The sequence below is a fragment of the Streptopelia decaocto genome (genome assembly GCF_964273445.1).
Source record: "Streptopelia decaocto genome assembly, chromosome: 5".
NCBI classification, from domain to species: Eukaryota; Metazoa; Chordata; class Aves; order Columbiformes; family Columbidae; genus Streptopelia; species Streptopelia decaocto.
Window position 1 is genome coordinate 4,703,666 of NC_138659.1, and position 25,990 is coordinate 4,729,655.

The window sequence follows — 25,990 nt, forward strand, 5'->3', positions numbered from 1 at the left end:
CCATCATCCCATCACTCAGCTGAGCCAGAACATGTCCCCTGGGATGGCCAGAAAAGACTGATGCAAGAATTCCAAGTGATGTGTAACATGAAAGGGCGCCATTCGCATCGCTAGGACTCACAGCCTGTCAGCACAGCCATTAGAAATCCTGGGCTACAGAGATTTATAATTCAACCCTCCCACACACAGAACTTGCTCCAGACTGAAACTTGGCACAAAATTCGGTCCCAGGAGGGCATTAAAAAAATAACCCATTCAACGGTTTCCGTCCCATGGCTTCAGCTCACAGCCATTTAAATAATGGCAATTTCTCATTTCTCTTTTTAACTGAGGAAATCCAATATAAAACACCAGATTTACATAACATTGCAGTGGTGATACAAGCTGGCAACAAACCCAGGGAGAAGGCTGCCAGAGCTGTTCCGTCATCCTCTTTTTGGTGAATTTCTCCATTTGGATTCAGTTTAACGGAATGATTTTTATTAAGTTTAGCTGACATTATGTGTAATCTGCAAACCCCACCTCCACGTTGGCCCCAGCTTTGTACACCTTGTGTGCCTGCTTGAAGGGGACAAGCCCTCCTGTGGTCAATGCAGCCTTCCACTTGTGCTGCTGCTGCTATTTCTTTGCTGCAAACTGCTGGCTGATTTAGAGGACAGTAATTAGTTGCCTATTGAGCTGGAAAAGACTGACTGGATAAGGAATGGACATATACAAAACAAAGAAGGGAACTGATGCAAGCCAAAAGAAATTTGTCAGTAGAGCCTTTGATTTGATCACAGACTGTTCTGACAACTACCACATCTGCTTCCAGGGAGAGGGACAGACCCAAGCCCATTGTGGCTGCAGTCCTCTCCCCACCAGGTATTATAATTCTTCTGAGGGCATTCTGTAACACTGAGTTTGTCAGTGGAAAAAATATCTTGGAAGTTGATGCAACGCTACAAGCACTTCCTAATAAATACATCAGACTTCAGAAAGCCTGCAGCAAATCACTGCTGTGAGCATAACCCCTCTGCTCCACCACCACCCACCCAAAGAGGCCTTTGGTGGCACATGTGGGAGCTTGTGTCACCCGCAAAATATACCATTTGCTGGGTGGGCTACTGACTCCCACCTCATCACCACCAGCACCAATGTGCTCTCCCACAGCATGACTGAGATACAGCCCCCGCTGCCACAGTCCGGCTGCAGGACGGGGCACATTACACATCATCACCAAAGCATCTGAACAGATTGTTCCTACTTGTTACACAAGTCCACAAGTAGCACAACTATAAAATAATTATACAACCAAAAGCTATGAAAAGAAAGGAAGATTTGTATCAGTGGTCAAACTTAAGGCTCCAAAACTCAGGGAGAGGAGTGCTTTCTGTTTTTTAGAGAATTATGGACTTAAAGGTACTCTAAATCACTTTGGAGTCTCTCTGCTGCTGCCAGCTAAGATGCTACAAAATGCTATGGCAGTTAATGTCAAAATGCTTCTTCCGGAATGTGATGGTACATCTAAATTGCCATTGTTGCACTAACTCTCCCCATATGCTAAACCACCCTCTCTAAGACAAGCCTCTGGTCCACCTTCCAGCTCTGAAAACCCTCTTGAGCTTGAGAGCTACGTATGTTTCACTAGAGCACGGAAAGAAGCTGAGCCCAAGGCACCACCTGAGCTTCCAAAACAGAAAAATAAGATGTGGCAAGCATCTGCAGAATGACCTTCTTTTCCAGCAGCTGTACGGTTTTCTCATACCTTGTCCTTTAATTCCAAAGGGGGGTACAAAGTCCCTGATACGCGCCCATTTCCTGAAGGAATCATCCAAGAACATTGGTGCTGGCTTCAAGAACCTGAGAAAACCAAAATAAGAGAGAATTAACTCCTGAACTCGGAAGAATATGTTTCCATAGGGAGGCTGAGGAATCCATACCTAAGAGCTGATTCCACATTCTCACCAGCAATACAGTAATGTGGAAGGTTTTACTTTTACCCAAAGGCGCCTGCAGTGGAACAAATCCGTTAGTATTTGTGCCAAGAGGACACCCAGAACACTCATGTTGTGGGCCTAGCAATCACTTCCACTCAGCAATTTAGAACTTCCATACTATTGTTTGTCTATTAACTTAGCTACAATAAGTTGTAAATTGCAAACAGAGGCAGTTTTACTTCCAGCTTTGCAAGCACAAGCCAATTTACGCGCTGGCTACGCGAGTGTGTGAGGAAGGTGTGGAGCTGCCTTTGTGGTGTACATAACGTATATATATATATATGCAGGCTGTTCTGTGCAGGTGTGAATGCACGGGGCACACGTGCAGAAGGCGAGGCTGGGGTTATCTGCTCTTGTACACACAGACACAGCAGCTCGTACAGCACAGGCAAGACAGCGGCTCAGAAAATCACGAAGCCACACTGGGTTTCCAGAGAACGGAAATTCAGTACAGATGTAGGTGTTTTCTTCTGCACTGATTAACATATAAATGATTCTAGAGACGTCCTTGCCAAACCAAACACTTGTGATCTATCCAAAATCGCTTAAAAAAGAGAGAATTAGTCGTTCTTAACCATGTCATTATGGGAATACATTCTCCTAATTACACCCTCATCAGACAAACACAGCAGCTACTAAAAAATTTTCCCTTCTAGAAACAGTCAGTACAGTGGCCAGATAGAAGGAAACAATTAGCAAAAGAAACTACAGAAATATTAACTTTCATATGGGACCATTTCTGAGTGTATCAAGCTTACTGCTAGGAAATATGTTATTATAATAGTACTATTAGAAGTCTGTTCATTCAAATCATATCAAAAGAGTAGCAGGGAAGTTCTGGATCAAAATCAATCACACTATGCAATGGAAATGAAGAAAGGAACGTACTGCATGTTCAGAGTCAGAGAGTGTGGCAGCCGTTGTGCAAGGGCAATGTACACGCATCTGAAATAGATCCAGCCTGGCTAACCTTGGTACTGGTAGCAGGATTGATGCAAAACACTGGTTTAACCCTCCCTGCATGCTGTTTTTGCAATCAGTACACAAGACCATCCCACTGCAATCTGATAACTCTTTGGACCTGAACTACCCGATTCAGGATGAACTCAGCTACACTGTGCCACATCCCGGTACACAGCAACAATTTCAGATAGCAGCACTGTGAGGAGAGGATGGAATTAACTCTGAATCATAAACTACTCGAAGCGCAGTCCTATCACAGATGCCGAGTAAATCAGAGGTTGCAGAAATCTCTGGGAAGTGGGAAGAGAGAGACCAAGAGCATTTAACAAATCAAGAACAGAAGACTTCAACTCGCTCATGCGTACCACTTCACATCCACTCATGCAATCTTTAATAAGATCATCTATAGCCATAAAAACAGGATGGGTAGATTGCATGGCTGATCTGTAAGGAAAGGAATGTTTTTTGAGAGCTAGGAATATGAAAATATCTATATAACTTTACCTGGGAAAAGGTGGGGAAGGTGTGTTAGATATATTAGAGCTTCTGAAGACCTTAAGTAAAATACAAAAGGCCACAGGCCTATTTGAACAAAAAAAGAAAAAGAACAATACAGTAATACTTTGAAAATATCCTACAAACCTAATAACCTGACAAACTAGTTCCATGTTTTTTCAAGCATCTTGGTGCACTGAAATGCAAGTATTACGTTACACTGATAGGTCTCCAAGGAGTTATCTCCACCTCCTTCCAACATCAGCAGGAGGAATCTTTGCAGGATTCTCATACAATGCAAGACCTTTTATAAGCTGAGTGGCTACAGCACAGGTGGTCACAGCTCTTCCTTTACAGCTACCACTTGAACTAACAGCAGAAGTTGGGTCTCCCTTCTCCCCAAGCAGCAGCTGCAGTGAAGGATGATTGCATTGCCTGGGGGTCACTAGCACCTTTGGGCTGGTTTTTTAGGTCAACGAGCTACTCTAGTTACTGCTGTGACATGCAATCTTCAGGAAAAACTTGGATGCTTCAGAAAATCGTATATGGGCAGCTTTTATTCTCAAGAGTCAAGAGGATTCCGTACCACAACGCTACAAAGTAGTGCAGTATAAATAAAAATCTATCCAGTTCAGTTCATCTATTCGTGAGCACTGCAGGAGAAAGGAGGTACAGCCTGTAAGGTCAGGCCTAACTCAGAAGTTGGCATTATTTATGGATGTAATTAACTGGCCTGTAAGTCATACACCAGGAAAAGACAGTTTTCAGTAGTCTGACCCGGAGTACAGAGTGTCTCTCCATAATGCACATTTCCCCTCACAAGGTGCCTGGTAAATCCAGGAGGAAGGTCTGATCCTCCTGGGACTCCCTGGGCCCTGAGGGGAGTCCCCGAAATCAGCTGAAGCACCAGCAGGACTCATCTGATGCTCTATGGTGTCCCTTCTGCATGTGACAACCCAGGGACCGAAGTGATGCCCGAAGAGAATGGTGAAGTGATCATTGGCCTTTTTATTGTATTTTCTACAAATAAACTTAGAGATTTTTCTAGCAAAGAACACAATAGCTATAGACCACCTACTATTATTTGGTAATATTTAACAATATTGCACACAAGGCCAGGGAAAATGACTTTTAATTCATACTTTTATTTAAGAAGGGGGAGGAACAGTTTTGAGGGAAATACTATATCCATATGGGGGAAAAAAAGAAGCAAATTAGAGGATATTTAGCTCCCACAAATCTTGAAGGTATTTCCATTTCGGAAATACTAAGAAATCATGGATGCTGTAAGCTCGTGCTCTATGAAGAGTGCTTTGCCACCTCAATAAATCAGAGCGGGCCAGAACCGATGTCCAGCAGTGACGGGAGACGCTGGCTGCCAAACCTCTCCGGGAGCGCGGCTGCTCTTGTCTCCGCTCCGAAGCGCGTCTGGCGTATCCCAGGACCCTTCAGGAAATATCAGGATGTGCCTCAAACAGGCCCTGGGAACGCTCTCTGCAAAGCACCTAAAATACGTTCCAAGGAATGCGTGGGAATTTGTCAAATGAAAGAAGTCAATGTCTCTGAACGATGTTGAATGTTGTATGTACCGAGCAGCTTGCACACAGGATGCTGCGTGACACCCGAATCATCTGTCACGGCACATAGAGGCCGGTGAGCTCCAGCGACAGCCACAGCTTCAGAACTGACGTAGGCTTGCGCTCTATGGGCAAACGGCAGCTAAAGCCAATTTCCATTTTCAGATTTAAATTTTAAGCGCTTCCGCTCTACCCCACCCCAAATTCCAGCACAGACGTAATGCAACCTTATAGCACAAAACAGCCATGCAAAGGTGAGAAATTTGGGTGCTTGTGGCACACGCGCCCTGCAAGATTTGTGAGAGAAATGCCAAGCATCTAAAATCACTAGTTTGAATGACATACCCCAATAAATTGACATCTAAATAGACTAAATGCTGGATACAATAAGTACAAGGTACAGTCTAAATCTCTCCCAGCTCTCAAGTTCGCGTTCTGTATACAAAGACATCAGTAACATCTCTAACACAATTTGTCACCGCGCACAGTGAAAGGAAGCGTGCTGCCAGGAAACTATTCTTAAACAGGAACCTATATACACGAGAAAGTGTGAAATATTTGTGCCTAGGGGACTCCGGTTTACATGACTAAAAGAAGTTACGTTTCCAGTTATTTTCTCCCTGACAAGTAAGAGTTGTGACTCCAAAACATTTCTACCTGGAAAGCTGAACCAGACTGCCAGAAGCTCTTCAGCCAAGTTCTCCAATGTTTTTCACCCTGTCCTGGGCAGACAGATCCATGCAGAGCTGCTCCTCTTTGCTGTGTGCTGAGGTATTCAGCATCAGCAGCACTAACTTCCCAAATATCTCACAAATCCCAGACTAGCACCGCCGATATTCAAGGGATCTATTCATCAAGTTCAGACATTTAATCTTGACTAGAATCTGCTCCCTACTCCTGCCCACTGCTTTCAAGGCAATTAATACATAAAGTGTAGAAGAGAATATGCTAGACTAGAAAGTAAAATGAATAATCTTTGGCTGTAACAAGGAGGGAGGAAGGCAAGGTTAAGTCCCTGAAAGAGTCAAGGGGAAGGTGGCACCACATTTCTAGAAATCATGGCACTAAGGGAAGGCAGATTTGCAGCTGCTAAGCTCCATTGTGGGCTTATTTCTCAGATATTTCTCCTTTCTCCCCTGCTCCTCCTTTAGGTCACCCTACCCTTTTGTTTCTTCTTTAATCAGGGAGAATCAGTAGTGAAGAAAAATTGGAAGCTGAAGGAAAAATAAGCAAACGGTGCTAGAACTTAATGTTGTCCATACCCTGCACATTGCATTTGTAAAAGGGCATGGACAACCTTTTTTTTTTAAAAAAAAACACACAAAAGAATGAATTATTTGTTCCAGCATGACTTCTATGCTCTCTTTTGTTTGCTTATGCTCACAAGCATCCAGTTAGACAAAATGCACAAAATCTACCAATTTTATTAATAAAATGGCCAAAGTACAAACTAAAGCACTCTAGCACTGAATAATTAGCACTGATAGAGGCATTTATAAAAGTACAGAGAGAAAGTCTAAACTAACCTTTTCCTTTTTCCCTAGTGAGACCTAGATGTATGTTCTCTCCCTTGTCTCCCTTTCCTGGGGAGCAGCATGGTGTGACAGCATATGGAATGAGGAGGTTTGTGAAGTCCTGATTTCACATCTCTTATTGACATTAATCCTCTGTCAAAAATCCAAGCAGCTCAAAGATTCCGCAAGCAGCTGAAAAATTTAAGAAACTGCATTAATAAGGATTAACCCCATCCTACAAGCAACATACTTCTTTCACTAAATCAGCAAATAAAAGAGCCAAAAAAATGGATGGCTGCAAAAGGAAAATCTTTAACAGCAGAGATCAGGCCAAAAATTAAGTTCATTTAACAAACTGCAGAAATGGTCCAAAAGAAAATCAGACAATATGGTAAAGACAACTTTGTACTGAAGAATGGCCGCACTGGGTCAGTGCACCCCACCACTGCCATTTGAGACCCCCAGTTCTTTTGGAAGAGGCAGTGAGCCATGGATCCCTGCTCCCATGCTATTCAGGACTACAGACTCCGAGTTAACTACAGTTGTCACTTTCAGGCTGAAAAGTCCTCAACTACTTGGCTGTTCACTACACAGACGGCCCTGAATTATGCAGCGGTATAACACTGCTTTGCTTTGTTCTCTGCCCTTTCCTAATAACTCTGCCCTTTGGGTTTTGTCCATTACTGAGCTGGTATAATCACTTTCTTTTGAAGCTCTGCAAGAAGGACCATGAGGTCCATGGTCCTTCCTTCTGACAGGAACGGGCAGTAAATGCCTGTGTACTCCAAGACAACACCTCGGAACAGGTTTTATTCCATAAATGGAGAAAAGGAAGAGGCAGGTAAAGTCCGCTGAACAAAAAACCCTCAGCCTACCTATGGACCATGCAGCAGTAGTCTCTGTTACCCCAGCCTCCTGCCCTGGGAATGGCTGCTCTGTACCTTTGAGGCACTTTGGAGCATCACCAGCCTTCTGGCCGCCTTTGCTCTCCATCACCTAGGAGCTTGTTTAAACTCTTCAGCAGAGGCATTTTCCCATTGCCCGCTCACTGCTGTATTTAGAGCTGAGCCAGCTGCTCCAACACATCTTAAAGGGCCTCCATACTCTGCACTGTGGTTCATGCACTGAACGTTGTCACACTACCGCAAAAAAGATAAACATCCTATCATGACTGAAAAATGTAACTATCACAACTGTAAAACCTGTTAAGCACTCCACTTTATTCAGAATCAGAAAGCATCAGCTCCAGGCCCCATGCAAAAAAGATGAATAAACTGGAAACAGGCCAAAGAGAGCTGTGAAAAAGATCTAAGGTCCAGAAAACCTAGTCTGAGGAAAGCTAGAAATAAATGAATTTGTTTAGTCTAGAAAAGAGACAACTGAAAGAGGACGTAAGCTCTTAAATATTACAAGGCTGCTGCGAAAGAGAAAGGTAATATCTCCATTTCCCTGGAAAATAGAAGTAGTAGTCCTGGGATTAAAATGTAGCAAAGGAAACTTAAACAGTAGAAAAAGTTTTGTTATGCTTGGGATTATTACACATTGAAATCTATTACGTATGGGTTAGTCATAGATGTGCCTACTTTAAGAGAGAAAATTCGATATATGATCTTTTGAAGTTCTGCACCATTTTCACACCGGGCTGTCATTGCTGGGAGGTGACCACGTACCCAAGCGACAGTCTGCTGCAGTTGGGAATCAAGAGCCACCCTTCAGGCTCCTTGGGATTCTGAAGTACTTACCTTCGTATACGGTAATCAGATTTCAGCACAAACACAACTGTAGATAAGCAGCACATGGATTTTGCAAGCCTGTTGCCTGCCAAGACTGCCTTCTGTTTGTACCCTGTACCTTTGTGATAAACAGGAAGACACGTAAAGTTTAACCTTTCTGCAGTCGTTAATATCTTGCGCTTATGCACCACCAAGGCACAAAATCAAAGACTGATTTAATATCAGCTCGGTCCCTCCTGCTAACTGACTACGTTCTGACATGCACGAGATCTAACAAAGTGCCCTGGGCAGCTTACCTAGGGTGTCTCTGTATAATGGAAATAACCATTAGCTCAAAACTTCCAAGTCCCTGTAAACTGTAAATACTAAAGACAGAAAGAAATCAGTTTGCCTGCTTTAACCAAATCCTCAGACTTTGCTGATTCTCCAAATGCTTCAGACAAAAAAACCACACACAAAAATAACAAGAAGCTTGGTTTAAAGGTTGGCTTCCTTTTGGGAAAACAAAACAAAACCACCAAAAAAAGTGCGCTGTAACATTCAGACAAGGCAGAAACTTTGTCCTGACCTGCCTCATGGTGCAGCGTATAAAATAACACACAAAATTTGTCATTGTTCACCAAACCCTCTAATACCAAAACACAATTATGCAAGGGTGAAGAGCTGACTTCTAGACAGCATAGAATGCTGTTAGTTTAAAAACCAGTCCCCTAACATCACTTCAATGTCATAGTTTGTTTTTCATGTGTTATTATCAAAGATGCAAGATTGAATTACATCTAGTTTTTCCTACGAATAGCAGGTGGGGTGTTCAAGGCCTCTGAGGGAGCACTGAGCCAAACAGATGAGATTACATGCTATTTAGAAATATGATGAAGGTGAGCAAAAGCAGACTGTAATTACTGCCCGTTTTCAAAACCTTCCGTGCAAATAAAAATGAGATGAGGAGGGAAGGAGAAAGGGTCCAATCCTTCTCCCCGGCAGAAAAAAATCAGCTCACGTGGAAGATGCCAGCCAGCAACTTTGCTAGTTGACCAAAGTTTAGCACAATTATATTCCAGCTCACATTGCACTGGGACGGGAAGGAGATTGCTGTTTCTAATGAAAAAGAATAGGAGAGTGTTCATCTAGGCTAATTGCTGCTGTGCACCACTGCACTCCCAAAAGGCAGGGAATCTGATTTTCCTGGTGAAGATCTAACACACATTCCAGAAGAGTGCAGATGATGGGCACAGGTCCCACCTCTGACCTGTTGTCTTTCCTCACAGATACCAAATAACTGGTCTGCTAAAATTCAGTGACTGAACTTTGCTTTTGTAAAGATACCTTACTGTCTTCTTTATTCTCCCAGCAGAGAAAAGTTAATCCACTGCCACGCTATTGCCAGCGATCCTCCACATCCACTGCTCATTCCTCATGTCTGACTGTCCTGAGCTGCTGGTAGAGACAACAAATTGCACTTCACTGTTTCAAAGCCTCTGATCTTGTTTCCTACTACCACATTATTTAATGTATATATCTACCTTGAGGTAATCCTACTGTATCAGAGCAATTTTCGTATCTGAAAGCACTGAAGGGAGTAGTGAAATCTGTAGTGTCCTTCGTAACAACTAATAATGCCCTTGCAGAAGGAGTCTGGAATACTTAGTTCTTCCGTCTAGAACAAACAGCATAGATAGTTTTTGTGCATGCACATCAAGAAAGCGGAAAACAAGTTGGTACATATGTAAACAATAGAACAATGATGAAAAAGAGCCTTCAACCACCAGCTAAACCAAAAATGCACCTACTGTTTAGCACCGCCCAGCACAGAAGAGATGTGACTGCTCTGTGTACAGCACAGGGGATACAGCACAGAAGGAAAGAGCTACTGAAGCTAATGAACAAATAGACGCAAACACAAGATGAAAATAAGGTCATTAATGTTTAAAACCGGTAAGCTCCAAAACAGCCTTGTGATGGAAGCCAAGGAAGGCAGGAGAGCGCAAAACAAATGACCTGAGGTGAAGCTTGCTCGGTTTATGAAAGGGTTGTATGATTTGGTGTCTGCATAGGACCAGACTTCGTAATTCATTTGGTTCCTGAATGCCTGATGTTCCTTCACCTCTGGCATGGTGCCCTTATCCAGGTCAAAAATCTGCTTGGGGAAAAAACTTCCCATGTAAGTCTTACTGAAGTGTAAGTGTATTTCTTCCGCTGTATTTCTTCTGCTGCTGCTGCTGGCAGAAGAAATATCAATGTTTCAGGCATCGTTACTGAAACAGATGGGTTATTCTGCAAAAGAACAGTCTCAGTTTTTTCAAGGCTCATATACTCCGGGAATGATCAATGCAGAATCTATGCAAAAAATCTCGATGGAGGTGATATGGAAAATACTAATCTGCTGCAAAGCATACACCACGCCATTAACAGAGGTATTGTCAGCTCTTCTGATTTTATTACATGTAGTGCAATATTCTGAACATTCTACAGGACACAGCTCCTCATATCACACTCCTGAGAGAAGCTTTCATGCTAAAAAAAAAAAACAAAGAATGATTTTCCTTATAGTTGGAAATGAGACCTCAATAACTAATAAAGGCTCATAAATCTGAGGGAAGTGCGTTTTCTGTCCTGACTCATTATTACTGAATATTTGTAAGTCGCAATTCTCATCAGCCCAGCTCCCAACAGTGACTTTAAGGTGTTCTGGAGAAAGTCTCCCCAACGAAACTGCAGCAAAGGACAAGGCTGCTCGCAGATGCAAACAGGAAATGAAAGCGAAACAATAAAAGTGAGCGTGGAAAAAAGTCTGTAGAAGCTATTGCACCAATACTTCGCTACAGCACTCAAGACAGGCAGATAATTAAATGCAAAGAAACAATGACAAGAAGTAAATTGTTCATCTTCTTGGTATGACATAGAAATTGATGCTCAAAGACAATCACACAGTCCACTGTGATGTTTCTTACAATTTGTCTTTTTTTTTAGTCATCACAATCTTGGTTTGACATAAACTGGCATAGCAATGACAATATCTAATCAACTCTATGGTTTTATTGAAAATCAGGAAGGTATGAAGTAGAAACAAGAATGAACTCTGCAGCAAAAGCAAGAAGGGGCTGGAAGCACGGGAGATGCCGCACAAGTGCAATTCTCCGAACGTTTTGAAATAGGAGAAAGCTTCTTGGTTGGAATCCACGTCATAGTTTGCACCACGCGGAAGGCGGACATCCTAACTAAAAAGCAGTGAGGGTGGAAACGTTCTCCATTGCACATATTCCTAATGCCTAAGCAGTTTACCTTGGCATGCTCCTCCTTGCAGGAAGTTGTTCAAGAAACAGTTGTGTGATTTTCAAGCTTGCCTAAGTAGTCAAAGCCATGTAATTCATCCAATCAGAAAATAAGCGTTTTTTCTTCTATTAAGTGAAACAGGATAATACAGATTTAGATGCCATCTCCCATGTACAGCCACCTGATGTGCATGTGTACAATATATATAAAAAAAAAAAACCCTAATATCAGAATAATACCATTTACCAAAACCAGTTACAGACAGATTACAAAGCTGCTATTAATGAGATCCATATCAACCCCAACGGGAAAAATTCCAGATGTGTTTCTGCTACTCCACTGCACAATAGACTTCACAATGTAGTGCAGGATGAACTGGGGGCAGCCAGTTTTTACTATTTAAGGTTCAGACAGAGGCTTTTTCTTCCTTCAACCAGATGCAAAAACCTCCAAGGATTTTTGCGTCTTACAGACTCTGACTGAGAACCTATACAAAAAAAGGCCAAAACATATCCCAAGTGAAAATAGTGTTTTCAGAGGGGGCTTTGCCCCCAGGTGCCAGTAGGTCCTTCTGTAACTGGAAAGAATGTTTGATATGGGATGGACCCTGTCCCAGTTTCATGTAATTCCTTGTCTCTTCTGTCACCTTATTAATTTCAGCCATTAGCCTAAGAGCAATCTGTAAAGTAACACGCATTAAAATCTTCCAGATAACATCAGCACTGTTTAATATGAGCCTCTCTCCTTTGGCCCCGCGGTTTTAAAAATAAACAAGTATTTTAACAAAACAAGGGTAAGACACTGAGCTTGTAAAACCTTTTTCTGGGTACTGCTTCTAGAGATAAGGCACAGAGACTGGACACTGAATTAAGTTTCCATGTAAGAGGCCACCTGACCAAACTGAAAGGATTTACTGACTCAAGAAGCAAGTGGGTGCAGTGGAGAAAACTGCAAACAGCAGACAGCTCTGTCCTTTCTTCATCATCCCACACACAAAGTATTTGGCTTGAGTTAGAGATCAGGCAAGGATGAAGAGATCAGAGGTGCCACCTGACTACTCTGACAAAGAAAAGAACCATGAACCATGCAGACTTCTCCTGTCCTACTTCCAACACAGGTGCAAAAATAAGACCTGTCCTTCCAGCCATGGTCCTGTGCTTTGTCATGTCCCCAAGTCCAAGCTCAACATGCATCTGGTAACAGACTGCACAGCAAAAACAGCACCATGGCATTGAGTTCTTCCAAGGACTCCACACCAAGGCTTGATGGATACCTGAAGCGCAAGGTAAGTTCTTAAAAGCTTGCTTTCCAACATGCTATAAACCTTCTGGAGGGACTGAGATCCTCCCTGATTCACTAATCCAAGCAGAGAGACCCTCCCAATTATTCTTATTGCACCAAATGGAGTACAACAGTTCTCGTTCCAGGAATGGAGTTTTTCAATGAGATAGTTCATTTCAGCAAGTTCCCACAAGAAAAGGCAGTAGAAAAAAGGGTGCTGCTGGTTTATGCATTTGAGATTTACGTAAGTCACTGAAATAAATACTAAATATTATTAGCTACTAAAGGAAATGGCTACGGTGAAGATGAGGGGATAAAAAACCCACACAAATATGCCTTCTGTTCAGTGCCCTTGATAAAGAACACTTTTCCTACAGTTGTGGGAAAGAAAATAAGACATAATGGTGAAAGTGGAAAATACATGTCTTCTGGTTGTTATCAAAGGAGTGGACAAAGTGCACATGGACAAAGTGCAGTCCAAGTGATCCCAAGTTCCAAACCAAATAAATGCTGCAGGCATATTCAATATCGGCATTTGTAGTGACTCCTGAACATTACCAAGAACAGTGAACATTGCTGATCCACCGCTACTTTTGTCCCAGCAGTATGGTTTAATTGCGTGAACTGCATTCAGCCTTTATAGAGAGCATCAATAAGTTGACTCCTATCACTGATATCCTCCCCGTGACCCCTCAGGTGACCCGATATGAAGCAGTTGCAGTGTGCAGCACTGGTAGTTGACACAGGAACCCTGCTGCACCTGGGAGCTTTCCATACCCTCAACGCGCAGGTGGAAAAACGTACAGAGTGACCTTGTAACCCAGCATCTCCATGGATCCACCAGGGAGCCACAAAAGAAGTAACTCGCTCTACACCTCAGCCTGGAATTCAGTCTATTCACTCTATGTTCTTGGCATCACCCAGTTTTGTTTTATTTTCTCATTCTTCTCTTGCCCACCTATGTTTGTCTAACCACTTAGATGGCATACACAGCCATTACTGTTTTCAAGCGCGCCACAATTACAATTTACATCTGTCGTAGAGAAGGTGTTGATGTTTTCATTCCACTTCTTCAAAGTTTTAAAACTAAATCCACGAAGGAATTTAACTTTTCACTCCTGGCATTTTGGAAGCAGACTCGCTCGGTGTGACAGCGCAAGGAATCTCTCCATTACAATGACAGACTGCAGGCATTTTGTTCTTGTTTAATCTTACTTTTAACAAAACAATCACCTTGGTAAGGAAAATTAGAAGTAGTCATGAAAGCTCACAGCCTGGAAAGTGAAAGCTTTGGAATGCACTGGCAAAGGAAAACGAAGACCGTAATATAAATAGTGAGTAATCTTAACCACCAGCTATTTCTAATATCTTATCATCCTAAGTGCTTCTACCCTGCAATAAATCAACAAATACTTAGTCACTTCTTTGAACTTACTGAAGTACAACATAAGAAATAACAGGAAAGCTATGGTTCAAGCTACCAAATAAAGTTTCTTAAAAATAATACTAATGATTTATTATTCAAAGCTGCAATAAAATTCTAGAAAACATTTTGACCACCCTTCCAAATTTTCCCCAAATAGTTACTTTTCTCAAAACGATTTCTCCATATTAGCTTAGAGTAGTCAAAAAAATGTTAAAGTCCACCACCCCATCTAATCCGGGATATTCTTAAAGTTCCCTGTCTAAACAGGAAAGTTGAAGGGCTACTTTAGTCGAGTATCCCTTGACCTCAATGACAAGAGAAGCAGCAGATTTTCATTAGCCAGCAAAATAGCAATGCTGTTGGCCAAAAGGAGAGCTTCCCACAAGTATTTATGGGTGCTCTTTGGGCAAGTGTTCAAACGGACTCCAAAGAGACAACCATGGAGCAAGAAAACAGTGTAATATCATCCCACATTACTCTCTCCACCTCTGTAATGCTCACGCTCAGCCCACTTGAATTGTACGTTTCTTTTCTGTTGGACATCTTGCTTTTCCTGAGTTACAGACTAAGTGTACTTGGCAGTGAAGTTCACGAGCAACACAACTGTAAAACCTGCAGATTCTCACGTCGATGCTGTATAAACATCACTGTCCAAACTCAAGCCTACAAATGACTGAAGAAAAGATTTTCAGAGACGATCAGCACTTTGTTGAATTCAGCGTAGTAATCTGTCTTCTAAACAAATCAGGTCACTCATGTTACCAAACTTATCTTTTAGTAATTACTTCTGAATATTCCCAGGGCACATTTTTCCACTGCCACAGCCTGATACATGCTCTGCAGCAATGGTTTTCATTTTAGTATCTTGACCAGTCATGAAGCGAATCAAATTGACAGCCCCTCTGGTGACACCAAGCTTTAGAGGCAAGGAAACAGGTCCACTCTCTTCAACTTTTATCAGCTAACCTTTGAAAAATGGCATCACTGGTTACAGGGATTAGTATCTCCCATACCAACAATAGGAGTTAGGAATAAAAACACAAGAGTAGCTCTAGTAGGAATAATAACAGGCTGATGTGCAGCAGCATCAACAAATTTATTCCAAACCTGCCTGTGGCCAGCACAGCTTTGGAGAATCTATAACAGTTCGTGTGAGCTTTCATTCCATGGCTATTTGTTCTTTGGATATCAAGAGTGTGCTTAATGCTGCAAAGCACAAATCTGAACAAACTTTGCATGTTTTGCTTACTGTTATCACTCCCTGAAAGCCATCGTGGCATTTCTTGAAATGCATGCAAAGAACCCGTATTGTGCAGGCAGTGATCTCGAGGCACTGACTTGTGCAAGCCTTCAACCATCAACACTAACCCCAAAAGAGAGGCACAAGCATCAGAAACCTGTGCTTTCTTGGTAATTACAGTTACTGCACCAGAATTGACTGTCTCCGAGGGAGGGGGGAAAAAAGTGTTGTTTGATTTTCAGCTTGAGATTATTTTTTTAAGAGTTCATCAGCTTGCCTGACCAGCAGCAAGGAAAATCCTACCTAACGATGTGAGACTGCGCTGGGTCAGATCAGAGTTCAAAATCTCTTTCCCAAAAATGGTAATAGATGGACGTCCAAGGTAATGTAAAAACAGGACAAAGAGATGAAATATTTCCTCTCTAACATTCACACAGAGCTTTCAAACATTTTCGGCTGAGTGGATTTCTTGAGTTTGATGCGGTTTGTCTAATCAGCAACCCCCTTTCCCTTCCAGCAACGGATCTCCCCTCCAAACGTTTGTCCAGACTCCCCTAGAATTTTCACAGACATTCTGCAGCCAAGCCTGAGCGAAGAGTTGCTCAGGTATGTGATGTGATGCATGAAGAACTGAATCTCTTTTGTTCTGATGCATGCAAATAAAAACACATCATGCAGAAAGACTGTATCAGTGTTTTTTCCCTTCCACCTTTCTCCCCTGTAGTAAAAGCCAAGGGAGAGTTCAGTGCAGCTCAGCCAGAAGACCCACCACAGAAGATCAGATCTCCCTCTGCTCTCTTGCTTCCTTCCCCTCGAGCACTAATAGGGACAGATGTTTTTATCACATTTGTTCCACATCCAGCTGCCTCAGCAATCACATTGCCTCCTACCTCTCAAACCTCTTTACCCTCAAGGTCTTCCTTTATTCTCCCTTTGTGATTTGATGTTACCAAGCTTCAAGAAGGTTCATTTAATGCAACTCACATCTGGGAAGCAACACACTACCTCTGTGCAGCAGAAGCCTTTAAATCCATTTCTTACGTTCCTTATGTGTTCCTCAGACTCTATCTCCTAAAATTCTCGATTGGCTTCTCTGGTGTCTATCACAAACTGTTTGCTCTCACCTGCTAGGGGAGCAACTACCCCTTTTTGGCCTATCAAGGAGTACTGCAGGTACCAGTCTCTCCCATCACATAAAGAGCGCAGCCTCCTCCTGCGTTCACACAGGACAGCCTTCCCCAAGATGTCTGGTAGCTCTAGATGGCTGGGAAGTTTCAGATTTATTGCATATGACTGAAAAATATCTCTCTGCACAATGTAGTTCCTGACAGGAGCACCAGAAATTAAGTATCTGTAAAGGAGTAAAGGGCCGTACGTGTACAATGAGCCGCAGCTGCTGTCTGGGAAACAGCGCACAGAAACCACGGCACGCTTGGAAAGTGGTCTGGGCTTCCAGCTGGTGAACAACGTGAAGTCGCTACATGCACAGACTGCGCTGAACAAGAAGGGGCAGTGATAGCAGCCACCAACTGCTTCAAGGAGGTCCCCTCTGGCTCTCCTGAGCTGGCCAACGTTCTTCAGCAGCTGCACACAAGGAGTAAAACACTAGGTTTCAAAAAGACTTATTTCTTAAGGAGATGAGGCCTGTCCAGACGCAAATGACAAATGGCCACATTACTCCTCTTTACCCACCAGCTAGCGTGGGAATTAAAGCTCAGACACAGGAAAGCTGCCTCTGCAGCAATGTCCTGCGGCTGTCAAAGAGCTGGCATGGGGACAAGTCAGGCACAGGAAGAAGAGAAGTCTTACTGCAACCCTGGCCAACTGAGCCATTTTAATACGACAGCACAAAAGGAGGTGACCAGAGCCTCTCCCATCCCACTTTCTGTACAGTTTTGCCTTGGACACTCACATCTTGTCTCTGCTGACCTGTGGGAAGTACAGTAATACATGTGCTTTGATCCAGCAATGCTGACTTAAGAGCCAGTCTTGTGTGGGAAGTGTTGAAGAATTACCCCGGTAGACACTGAAATCACTCAATCAATTAGCTGAGATTAGATTAGCTAGCAGGTTTTGAAAAATGCTACGAATAAGATGTGTGCAGCTGCACATGTTTTTACTCAATTACATGACAGTAGGACATGTATTACTTCAAGTATCAAGGCTACACCAAATCCGATAAGCAATTCCATCTAAACCAAAAAATAGGAACATACTTCCCACAAAAGTAAAATAACTTTGTTCTAAGCCACAGTGGAATAAACTGACCAGAGATACAGTTTCTTCCCAGCTCTGATGAGCTTCAAAATCAATGCCTTAAAGAGGAACAATTCACATTCTTGCTTTTTAAAAAATCTACCAGTACTATAGCTGTTTTATTATTTGTATTCATATACAATTATGCATCTCTTATTCAGGTCCTGTCTCAAGAAAATCCATAAGGTTAGAGCAGTTCGAAACGTGGTCTATTTCCATTTCATTGAGACCCGAGAAAAATTGACGCAATTTACGAATTTTCTGCCATTCATTAAATTGCACGCACCTATGGCATTTACCCTGCAAACTAAGCACATCACATTTTTGCTCATACAGAATCCATCCTTCCCAGAGAGACAGGCTATGCTTCGGTTTTGGAGCAGATCTGTGGATCTGACGATACTGAACTACTACTGCATCGAGGTGGTTCCCGCTGTACCGCACCTCAGCGACACCGAATTTCACGCCTGAATTTGTTCTTCCAGGTGAGGAAAGTGCAGGAGAAGCTCAGGAGACAGGGAACGAGGGCCACAACTGGGAAACATGGAAGGTAATGGAAAAGAGCAGTGAGAAAAATGTGTTTATGGTGTTAAGGGGTGTGGGATCAGGACGCTGATCTGTGCAGGTCTCAGTAGACAACAGGGGAGAATGGAGTTGGCAGAGTACGGCATAGTGACAAAGGAGGCTGGACACTGGTTTGTGATGTGAAGGACAAAGAGATATAACAAGGGAAGTGGTAAACAGTCAAGAAGGTAGAGAGACGCTTCTCAGTGGTGCCAAACGTACAGGACAAGAGGCAATAGGGAAAAATGAAATACAAGAAGTTCCATCCAAAATAAGAAACAACTTTTAGTTCAAGGGTGGTCAGACACTAGAACATGTTGCCCAGAGAGGTTGTGGAGTCTCCACCTGTGGAGATATTCAGACTCAACTGAACACAACCCTGAGCAATCTGTCCCAGATGAGCCTGCTTGGAGCAGAGGGGTTGATGAGACCATCTCCCTGCCAACCTCAACTAGTCAGTGATTCTGTGAATCCTTCTCCCCATGGGCCCAGGAACATTAAAGTTGCAAGAGCTCAATTCCTATCCAGGTCAAACCTCAGAAACAAGGGTCTGCTAAAACTCCATCTTATACAAATGCTGTCATTCCTGCTGACCTCAATCAGCCTAACAGAGTGATAAGATTACAAAATGGAAAAAAAGGCATTTAATTTGATCAATAACAGTAGTTATTCCGCTGACCTAATGCTTGGCCAGAGAGAGCTTGTGAAAACTGGATTAATGTACCTGACTACAGGATTTTGTCCTCTGGAAATTACAGCTTAAATATGCCATTTATCAAAACTGGAAATGTGTAGCTCTAATGTCATCCCATTGCCAAATGGTATGTTTATCTGGCCTAAAACACACAAGAATATTTTGACCAATCAAAGCATGTGTTTAAGTGTAAATCCCTAAACTCCTCTGAACTGAGGGTGCCCATACGAATTCAATGACTCCTGCAGAATAGATATAAAGAAAGCAATTAACTACTCCTTTCCGTTGACACGGAAGAGGAGAAATTAATTAACCAAGACAGAGAAGCGTGAGTCTCAATAACTGTAGTCTAGTCAAATGCCCAATGTCTACCCACATCATTTAACACCTTTGCAGTAGGAACGATAAGTTAACATCAGAGCTCTGCGACACAATGAGAAGTGTATGAGGAGCCTTAGGAGCACAGCCCAGCCAGCACTGCTGCTGCAGGACAGTGACAGAGCAGAGATTAATGCAACAAGAAAGCCCAGCACATCCAGCAAGTGTGCGCATTATGGCATCACTGCAAAATGTTATGTTTTGTTGTAAAGGGAACAGACAGTAAAATTGACAACAGCTCCTCCTTAATGTGTTGTGGGTTTGGGTTTTTTTGATCAGCACAGTCCTCTGACAAACTACAGAAACTGTGTAACTGCACAGGGAAAGCTAAAAATAAGTATAAACAGGGAAGCTGCTTCACTTTTATCCTCAAGCCAAATTAATAACTCAACAATCTATCAATTCCTCTATCCGTTGTAGCTCCCAATAACCTTAAGAAACATGCAGAGATTAGCAGAACATTGTAAATGATGCAGCTGAGACATGCGATCTGGTTTCATACTTTGTACCAGTGCAGAGCTGGACATTTCCTGAATCCCAACCCACCATGGGAGCAGTAGGGACTTCAGTTTATCCGATCTGAGGTTTCACTTCTACATTATTCCAGCATTAAGCCAGCTGATTCGACAAAAGTTATAAAGCAAGAGACTGTCAAAAAAAAGAGCGGCTACGCTTGGGTAACACTGGCAGCCGGATGGCAGGTTTTATTCCCTAGAAGCTCTATCAGAGCCTGAGTTCAAAATGTCTCAAAGGCCAGAGCATGAAAGAGACTGTGGACATCCAAGAGGTTAGCAGCTCACATAGGACTGTAACATTCCCAGCAGAGCCCGTGTGATGAAGCCAAGGTTCCTAACAACACAAACACCACGTTTTGGTCGTTTAGCAAGGGTTGTCAAACCCATGAACTGCTGCTGCTCCTGTGATTCACAGGGCACAGAACTGCCCTTCATCCAGAGCTCTCCCCCTCCTGCTTCCCAGCAGCATCCTCGACAGGCCCTGTTATCTTCTGCTGGAAGCACCTCAATCTCCTTAGCCCTTCTTTCATTATCTTTCCCCGTCTGAATGAAGGAGAAAGAAAAACTGAAGTTAATCCTTTGCTGCTTGTGAAGCAAGCACTGAGTCTGTTAAATTTATCCCTTCGCCATCTATAACTTTCTGAGACTATTCGCTCTATGACAAGACTGACTTAGAAATTATTTTGTGATAAGCTTTATCAGAGCAGTTCAACCATTACCCCATTACATCATTCGAAGGGAAAGGCAGCACAAGGTGTGCTTTTCCATCTCCATGCGAAATTTTGTGCTTTGGTAACTTTCAGTGATTGAGGTCAACATTTTCAGAACAGGATACCCAGCGTTCCGTTTTCTAAGACAATTTAAGCAAAGTAAGTCTAAAAAGCTTTGGCCTAGTTTTCAGAGGTATTGAATGCATTCAGCTCTTACACCTCTGTAGCATATATAGCTTAAAAAAAAAACAAATCAGACTTCGAGGTACATAAAATGTGGATACAAAGTAAACTTTGGAAATGTTGATTTAAAGTCAAAGACTTTAAACTGATCGCAAAAGAAACTTCAGTCAGATTGTGAAAATATTTTCTATGCATTTTTTCTTACCACATTTATGCTACAGTAGTATAAAGCATCACACACAGAGTGAAGAATTATTGAAATATGGCTTCATTGGGCACATTCTTCCCACTCTTCAAAATAAATTTTACAAAAGAACATTAATATTGCGTTACAGTCGGGGGTCTATGCACATAAATGTCCTCTTCTTGAAGCATAATCCATTATGGATGCACTTTTAATCAGCGCCTCAGACATTGTGGAAATGTCACCAGAAATACTAATGGACTGTTAAATGTCCGCTACAACATATGAATATGCTGACTGCTTCCACATAGCTGTGCTAATACTTATTTTTGGACATAATTCCTAGGGTTTGCAAGAGAGTGACACATGCACTTTGAATACTGCTCTGGTACCACGGCTGGCTCCCCTCCTTCTGTAACTACTTCTTACAGCACTTGCAGGAGCTGTGAGCCTTTAGAAAGAAATGAAATCTACACTTTTCTGTGGCAGCCAGAGCTCATACAGTTGTAACTGAACTATTCCAGCTTCCCCTTCAGTCTTCCAGATACCAAGCTACAGACAGTAAATTCAGTCGCATCAATTAAACTCATATGGCATGAACAAGCAAAGCAGAAAACAGTGACAAACCACAATAAATCAGCACCTTACAGGAATTCTCATTATTAGTCTTTTCTTTTTTTGCCTAGTCCCAAACTAGAGTAAAACACTATGCATAATGGACAAGAGAATCTCTTCTCCTTCCTGTGGGCAAAATGCTTCACCAGTTGTCTGCCAGCTGAAAGACAACAGAGTTTCTCTTCCCTTCTCATCAACATAAGTTAGAGCATGTAAATCAAAATATAAGAAGAAATAGCAGAGGCAGCAAAGGATTTGACATTTAGAAATTTCCCATGAGGCTGATCCTTAATATTTATAGCCTGTCCTATATTACTACCATGGTCACTTTACAGTAATTTCCCTCATTGTTGCGCATTTCTGTTATGTGTTAATAAAATGTGGTTTTACTCTTCTGCAATGCACAGAGTTGTTCTCCAAGATGGTCACAATGCATTAGATGAACTCCATCTCCCTCCAATTAATGAACACAGCTGAGAAACACAACATAAAAACCAACGGATGGTCTAACCTACCTTGAGGTCAGAGACCTTACAGCACATCCCCACTACGTGACACAACGTTGTGCGAGGACCTCCAGCTACAGCCAAGACAACCCGGCACACCGTGCTGTGGGAACGGCTTGGTCCCAAAAGCAGCAGAGCCATGTCAGAGAGAACAAAGCCACCCATGAGGCCAAGAGCCCTGGCACAAGAGCCACGGATGAGCTCCTCCTCCTTCCCAAGGCTGGTGTATCCCCACCATTTCATGCCTCGTGTATGCACTATATAACGTGCTGCTCAAACTTACCACACTCAAACTCGCAGGGTAGTTTGCAACAACATCTGGCAGAGAAAGAGAACGCAATTCAAACCAAGTTTATTTTCCTTCTACCAACCAGATGAGCTCTCTCCCGCCTCATCTTGTTTTTCTCCCTAGTCTCAGGTACCCAGATACAAGAATTACATAATTCTGGATATTTTACAGGAAAGCATCGTCTAATAAATTATCATTGCAATTAAATCCACTATAGGCTTGCAAACAGCTTGTCAGAATGTTCCCAGATTTGCTTGGAAAGACAAGAAGATCTTACATTTAACTCAGCTAACAGTTAAGTGGTTGGCAGTAACTGTCCACAGAGTCCTGCAGAGGCCAATAAGCCTGAATTTAATAGAGTGGAAAAGAGAGAGTTAGCGAAAGGAGGCAGATCTTGTCGCTGAAAGTATGACAAATGAGGAGGATGAACTTAACAGCAGTTTTACAAGAGACTAAAAGGAGCGATAAAAGTGTAAACAAGAGCAGAAAGAAGCACATTACTGTAATAATACTAAAAAGAGAAAGTCCTAGCTCAGAGCTCAGCTATGTCAAGAGGAAGCAGCTTGATGTTGTTTGTAGATCAGTTCTGAAGCAGAATCCCATGGGTTATGCCTCTACATGGGTATACTATTTGCGTTACATTTAGCAATCAGGTCTTGTTATTTAGCAACACAGATGCAGGACTTGCTGATTCACACAAGCCAATCCAGAACACAAAGTGTTTGGGTTCTCTTTTCCTGTTAAAGTCTTTGTTATTTACTGCTTGCAAGATTGCACTGAAGTTCCAGCCAAAACTCATTTCTCCTGTTTCCAATGCACATTCCAAACACGAAAAACATGGCACTGCATCAAATGTTAAAGTACGATCATTATCATCCAGCTGCCAAGCGGCTCCTACAGGTTCAGAGGCAGAGAGCAACAGAAATCATGAACAGTGGTTCACCAGAACGAGCTGACAAGTGTTTTCGTGCTTGTAGTATCAGAGCATAGCAGGAGACATGGTGGTCTACAGGACAAATGGAAGATTTTAGCATAGGAAGAAAAGGATGGATAGATAAGACTGTCACTTGTAACCTCTGGGCTACCCAGAGAGGACAGTGTGCAGAATGGGCAGAAAGACCCAGCACAGAAAAGGCAGAATAATCTTTTGCCAGCAGAATAATCCAGTAGCCTCCAAGAATGTTACTCACAACGTTAACCACAGCGGAGCCAGGGGACCAAAGCTGCACAGCATAAAACCACTGACAAGCCCATGCAAAAATATCTGTCATTCATTTAGACAGACAAGCGAAAGGCAACACAGTTCTCAGCAGCAGAGGGAACTACACAATGGCAGTAGTTATTTTAGCTCCAGACTCTGGTAAACGGGTTTAGGTCAGAATGCCATGATGCAGTATGAAGAAATGAAGGCAATAGTACAAGGATAACTTTCATGAAATACTGTAATTTAAGAAAACCTGGAAAGTTCTAAGGCAGCTGTAGGCAATAAAGCCAGGAAGGCCTTAGAATACAGATGTAAATGAGTCAGTTCACTAATCTGGCAAATTTAAGGAAGTTCAGACTCAGAAGCTGAAAAGAATTCCACAGTCCAACCACCTTCAGGATTTGTTTGAATTTCTTGTATCTATTTAGCTGTTACAGCTCTTTAAACTTTCCTAAACTCAAGGTGACCTTTTCAAAAAAAAAAAAAAGAAAAATTTGCCAGCACATACAAACATATTCTAAAACATGCTGTCCGGAACAAACAGTCTTCAAAACAGGGCACCAAATAGTCTCTATAATAAACCACGAGCAATTAATCTGCTGGGAAACAAATTAGCTCATTTCACTTGAGCGGAGTGAAGGTGGCTGTCAGGCTCCAGGGGTGATGTGAACTGTGGGGTCTTTTCCTGAGCTACCCTCACTGGAAGCCCATCAGTTTGTATCTGCCAGAGGTAAAGAAACCTTCCAGGGGCTGCCAGGCCCTGGGATCGAGATCAAATCAGCTAAATATTCCCTTCCTTGAGCCTGTGCCCCCTTAAAATGCTCCTGACACACAGAACCTCCGGACCACTGGCACATGTTCTCTTAGTCGTATTGGCTGTCCCAGAGTCTGCCCATTCCATCCAGTCCCACCGTGCTTCCCAAAATTAGAGGACTTTTCATAGAATCATAGAATGCTAGGGGTTGGAAGGGACCTGGAAAGCTCATCCAGTGCAATCCCCCCATGGAGCAGGAACACCCAGATGAGGTTACACAGGAAGGTGTCCAGGCGGGTTGGAATGTCTGCACAGAAGGAGACTCCACAACCCCCTGGGCAGCCTGGGCCAGGCTCTGCCACCCTCACTGAGAACAAGTTTCTTCTCAAGTTTAAGTGGAACCTCTTATGTTCCAGTTTAAACCCATTACCCCTTGTCCTACCATTGGTTGTCACCAAGAAGAGCCTGGCTCCCTCCTCCTGACACTCACCCTTTACATATTTATAAACATTAATAAGTGGAAATGTATTAAACATGACATAAAGTCAGGTTTTTAGGTACAAAGGTAGAAATACAGAACACACACACACATGAATAAACAAATATAAAACAGAACTCTAATCTACACGTCGCGATATAATCCTCTCCTGGCTGTTTTCACCGCCGCCCCTCCAAAATGCCTGTACTCAAATTTAAATGTGAAAGCTGCAACCCAAAGATGCAGTTACTTTACCTTCTAATACACTTAGTCCTGTCACCTTCAGCTTCTAGGGAGTTCAAGACTGAAGTGACTTTCAGCTCTTTTCTGCCCTCTTATGTTGTTCTAGACCTAAGGTTTGGGTAGGCACGTGCCATCTAGAACCAGTTGTTTCAAAATGGCATAGCTAGAGAACCCAAACTCCCCAAGAAAGTTGAGAGACCTGTTTCAGGTTCTCACCTGTACCATTACTGTACTTTGGGAAGTCTACAGACAGCTATGGTCAGCTAGGAACCAGTATGGCTAGGACGAATGCAGACTGAGCACAGCTCCTGATACAGGATTTACAAAGTCCCGTGGAAGACTTAAAAACGCTATGAAAAGCAGCTGTGAAAAGCAGCATTACGGAGCCAGAGTATTGTAGAGTTGACACTTGGCGTCCACAGCCAAGACAGGCCTCCAAAATCTTCTAGCAGCTCATGAAATTAAGAGATTGATGTCAGACATATTCAGAAGTTTGCACTTGGTTAATTTTATGCTTTTGTTTCGTAGTTATTTCCAAGCTACTGATCAAGAATTTAAATGGTGATTTTCTAGAGAAATCGGGCTTTTTTTAAAAAAAAAATTGTTTGTCTGACAAGCAGAAAGTGCACTGTAGTCTACAAAAAAACCCCAAAAAACCAAAAAAACCCAAACGAAAATGTAGCAGGCAAACCCCCTCAACACCTGCAACCTAGGACAAGTTTGGGAACCTCAACTCTTACATGCCTAACACTTTAGATGGGCTGACATGCCAGGCCTTAGGTATTAGGAAGAAAACTCAGTAGAAGCTGAAGGGCAGTGCCATGCTAAAAAATAGCACAGAAATGAGAGATTCCCTCAACTCCAGAAAAACCTTAAGCGCTCTGGTACTTAACACTGATTTTCCCGCTTAATTTTTTACTCCTTAACAGCCACAGA

General features: G+C 42.6%; 1 protein-coding gene across 9 annotated transcripts in view; it reads right to left on the bottom strand.

The window, feature by feature from the left end:
• The window catches only part of ST3GAL3 (ST3 beta-galactoside alpha-2,3-sialyltransferase 3), a 188,175-nt gene that overhangs the window by 72,894 nt on the left and 89,291 nt on the right, over window positions 1–25,990 (bottom strand). For all 9 annotated transcript variants that reach the window (XR_014184203.1, XM_082054126.1, XM_082054128.1 and 6 more), the window contains one exon: window positions 1,748–1,842. Coding sequence is in view for 8 of the 9 variants with exons in the window: in XM_082054126.1 (XP_081910252.1) it covers window positions 1,748–1,842 (95 nt within the window). In the remaining variant the exon portion in view is untranslated. The remainder of the gene's footprint in view (window positions 1–1,747; window positions 1,843–25,990) is intronic.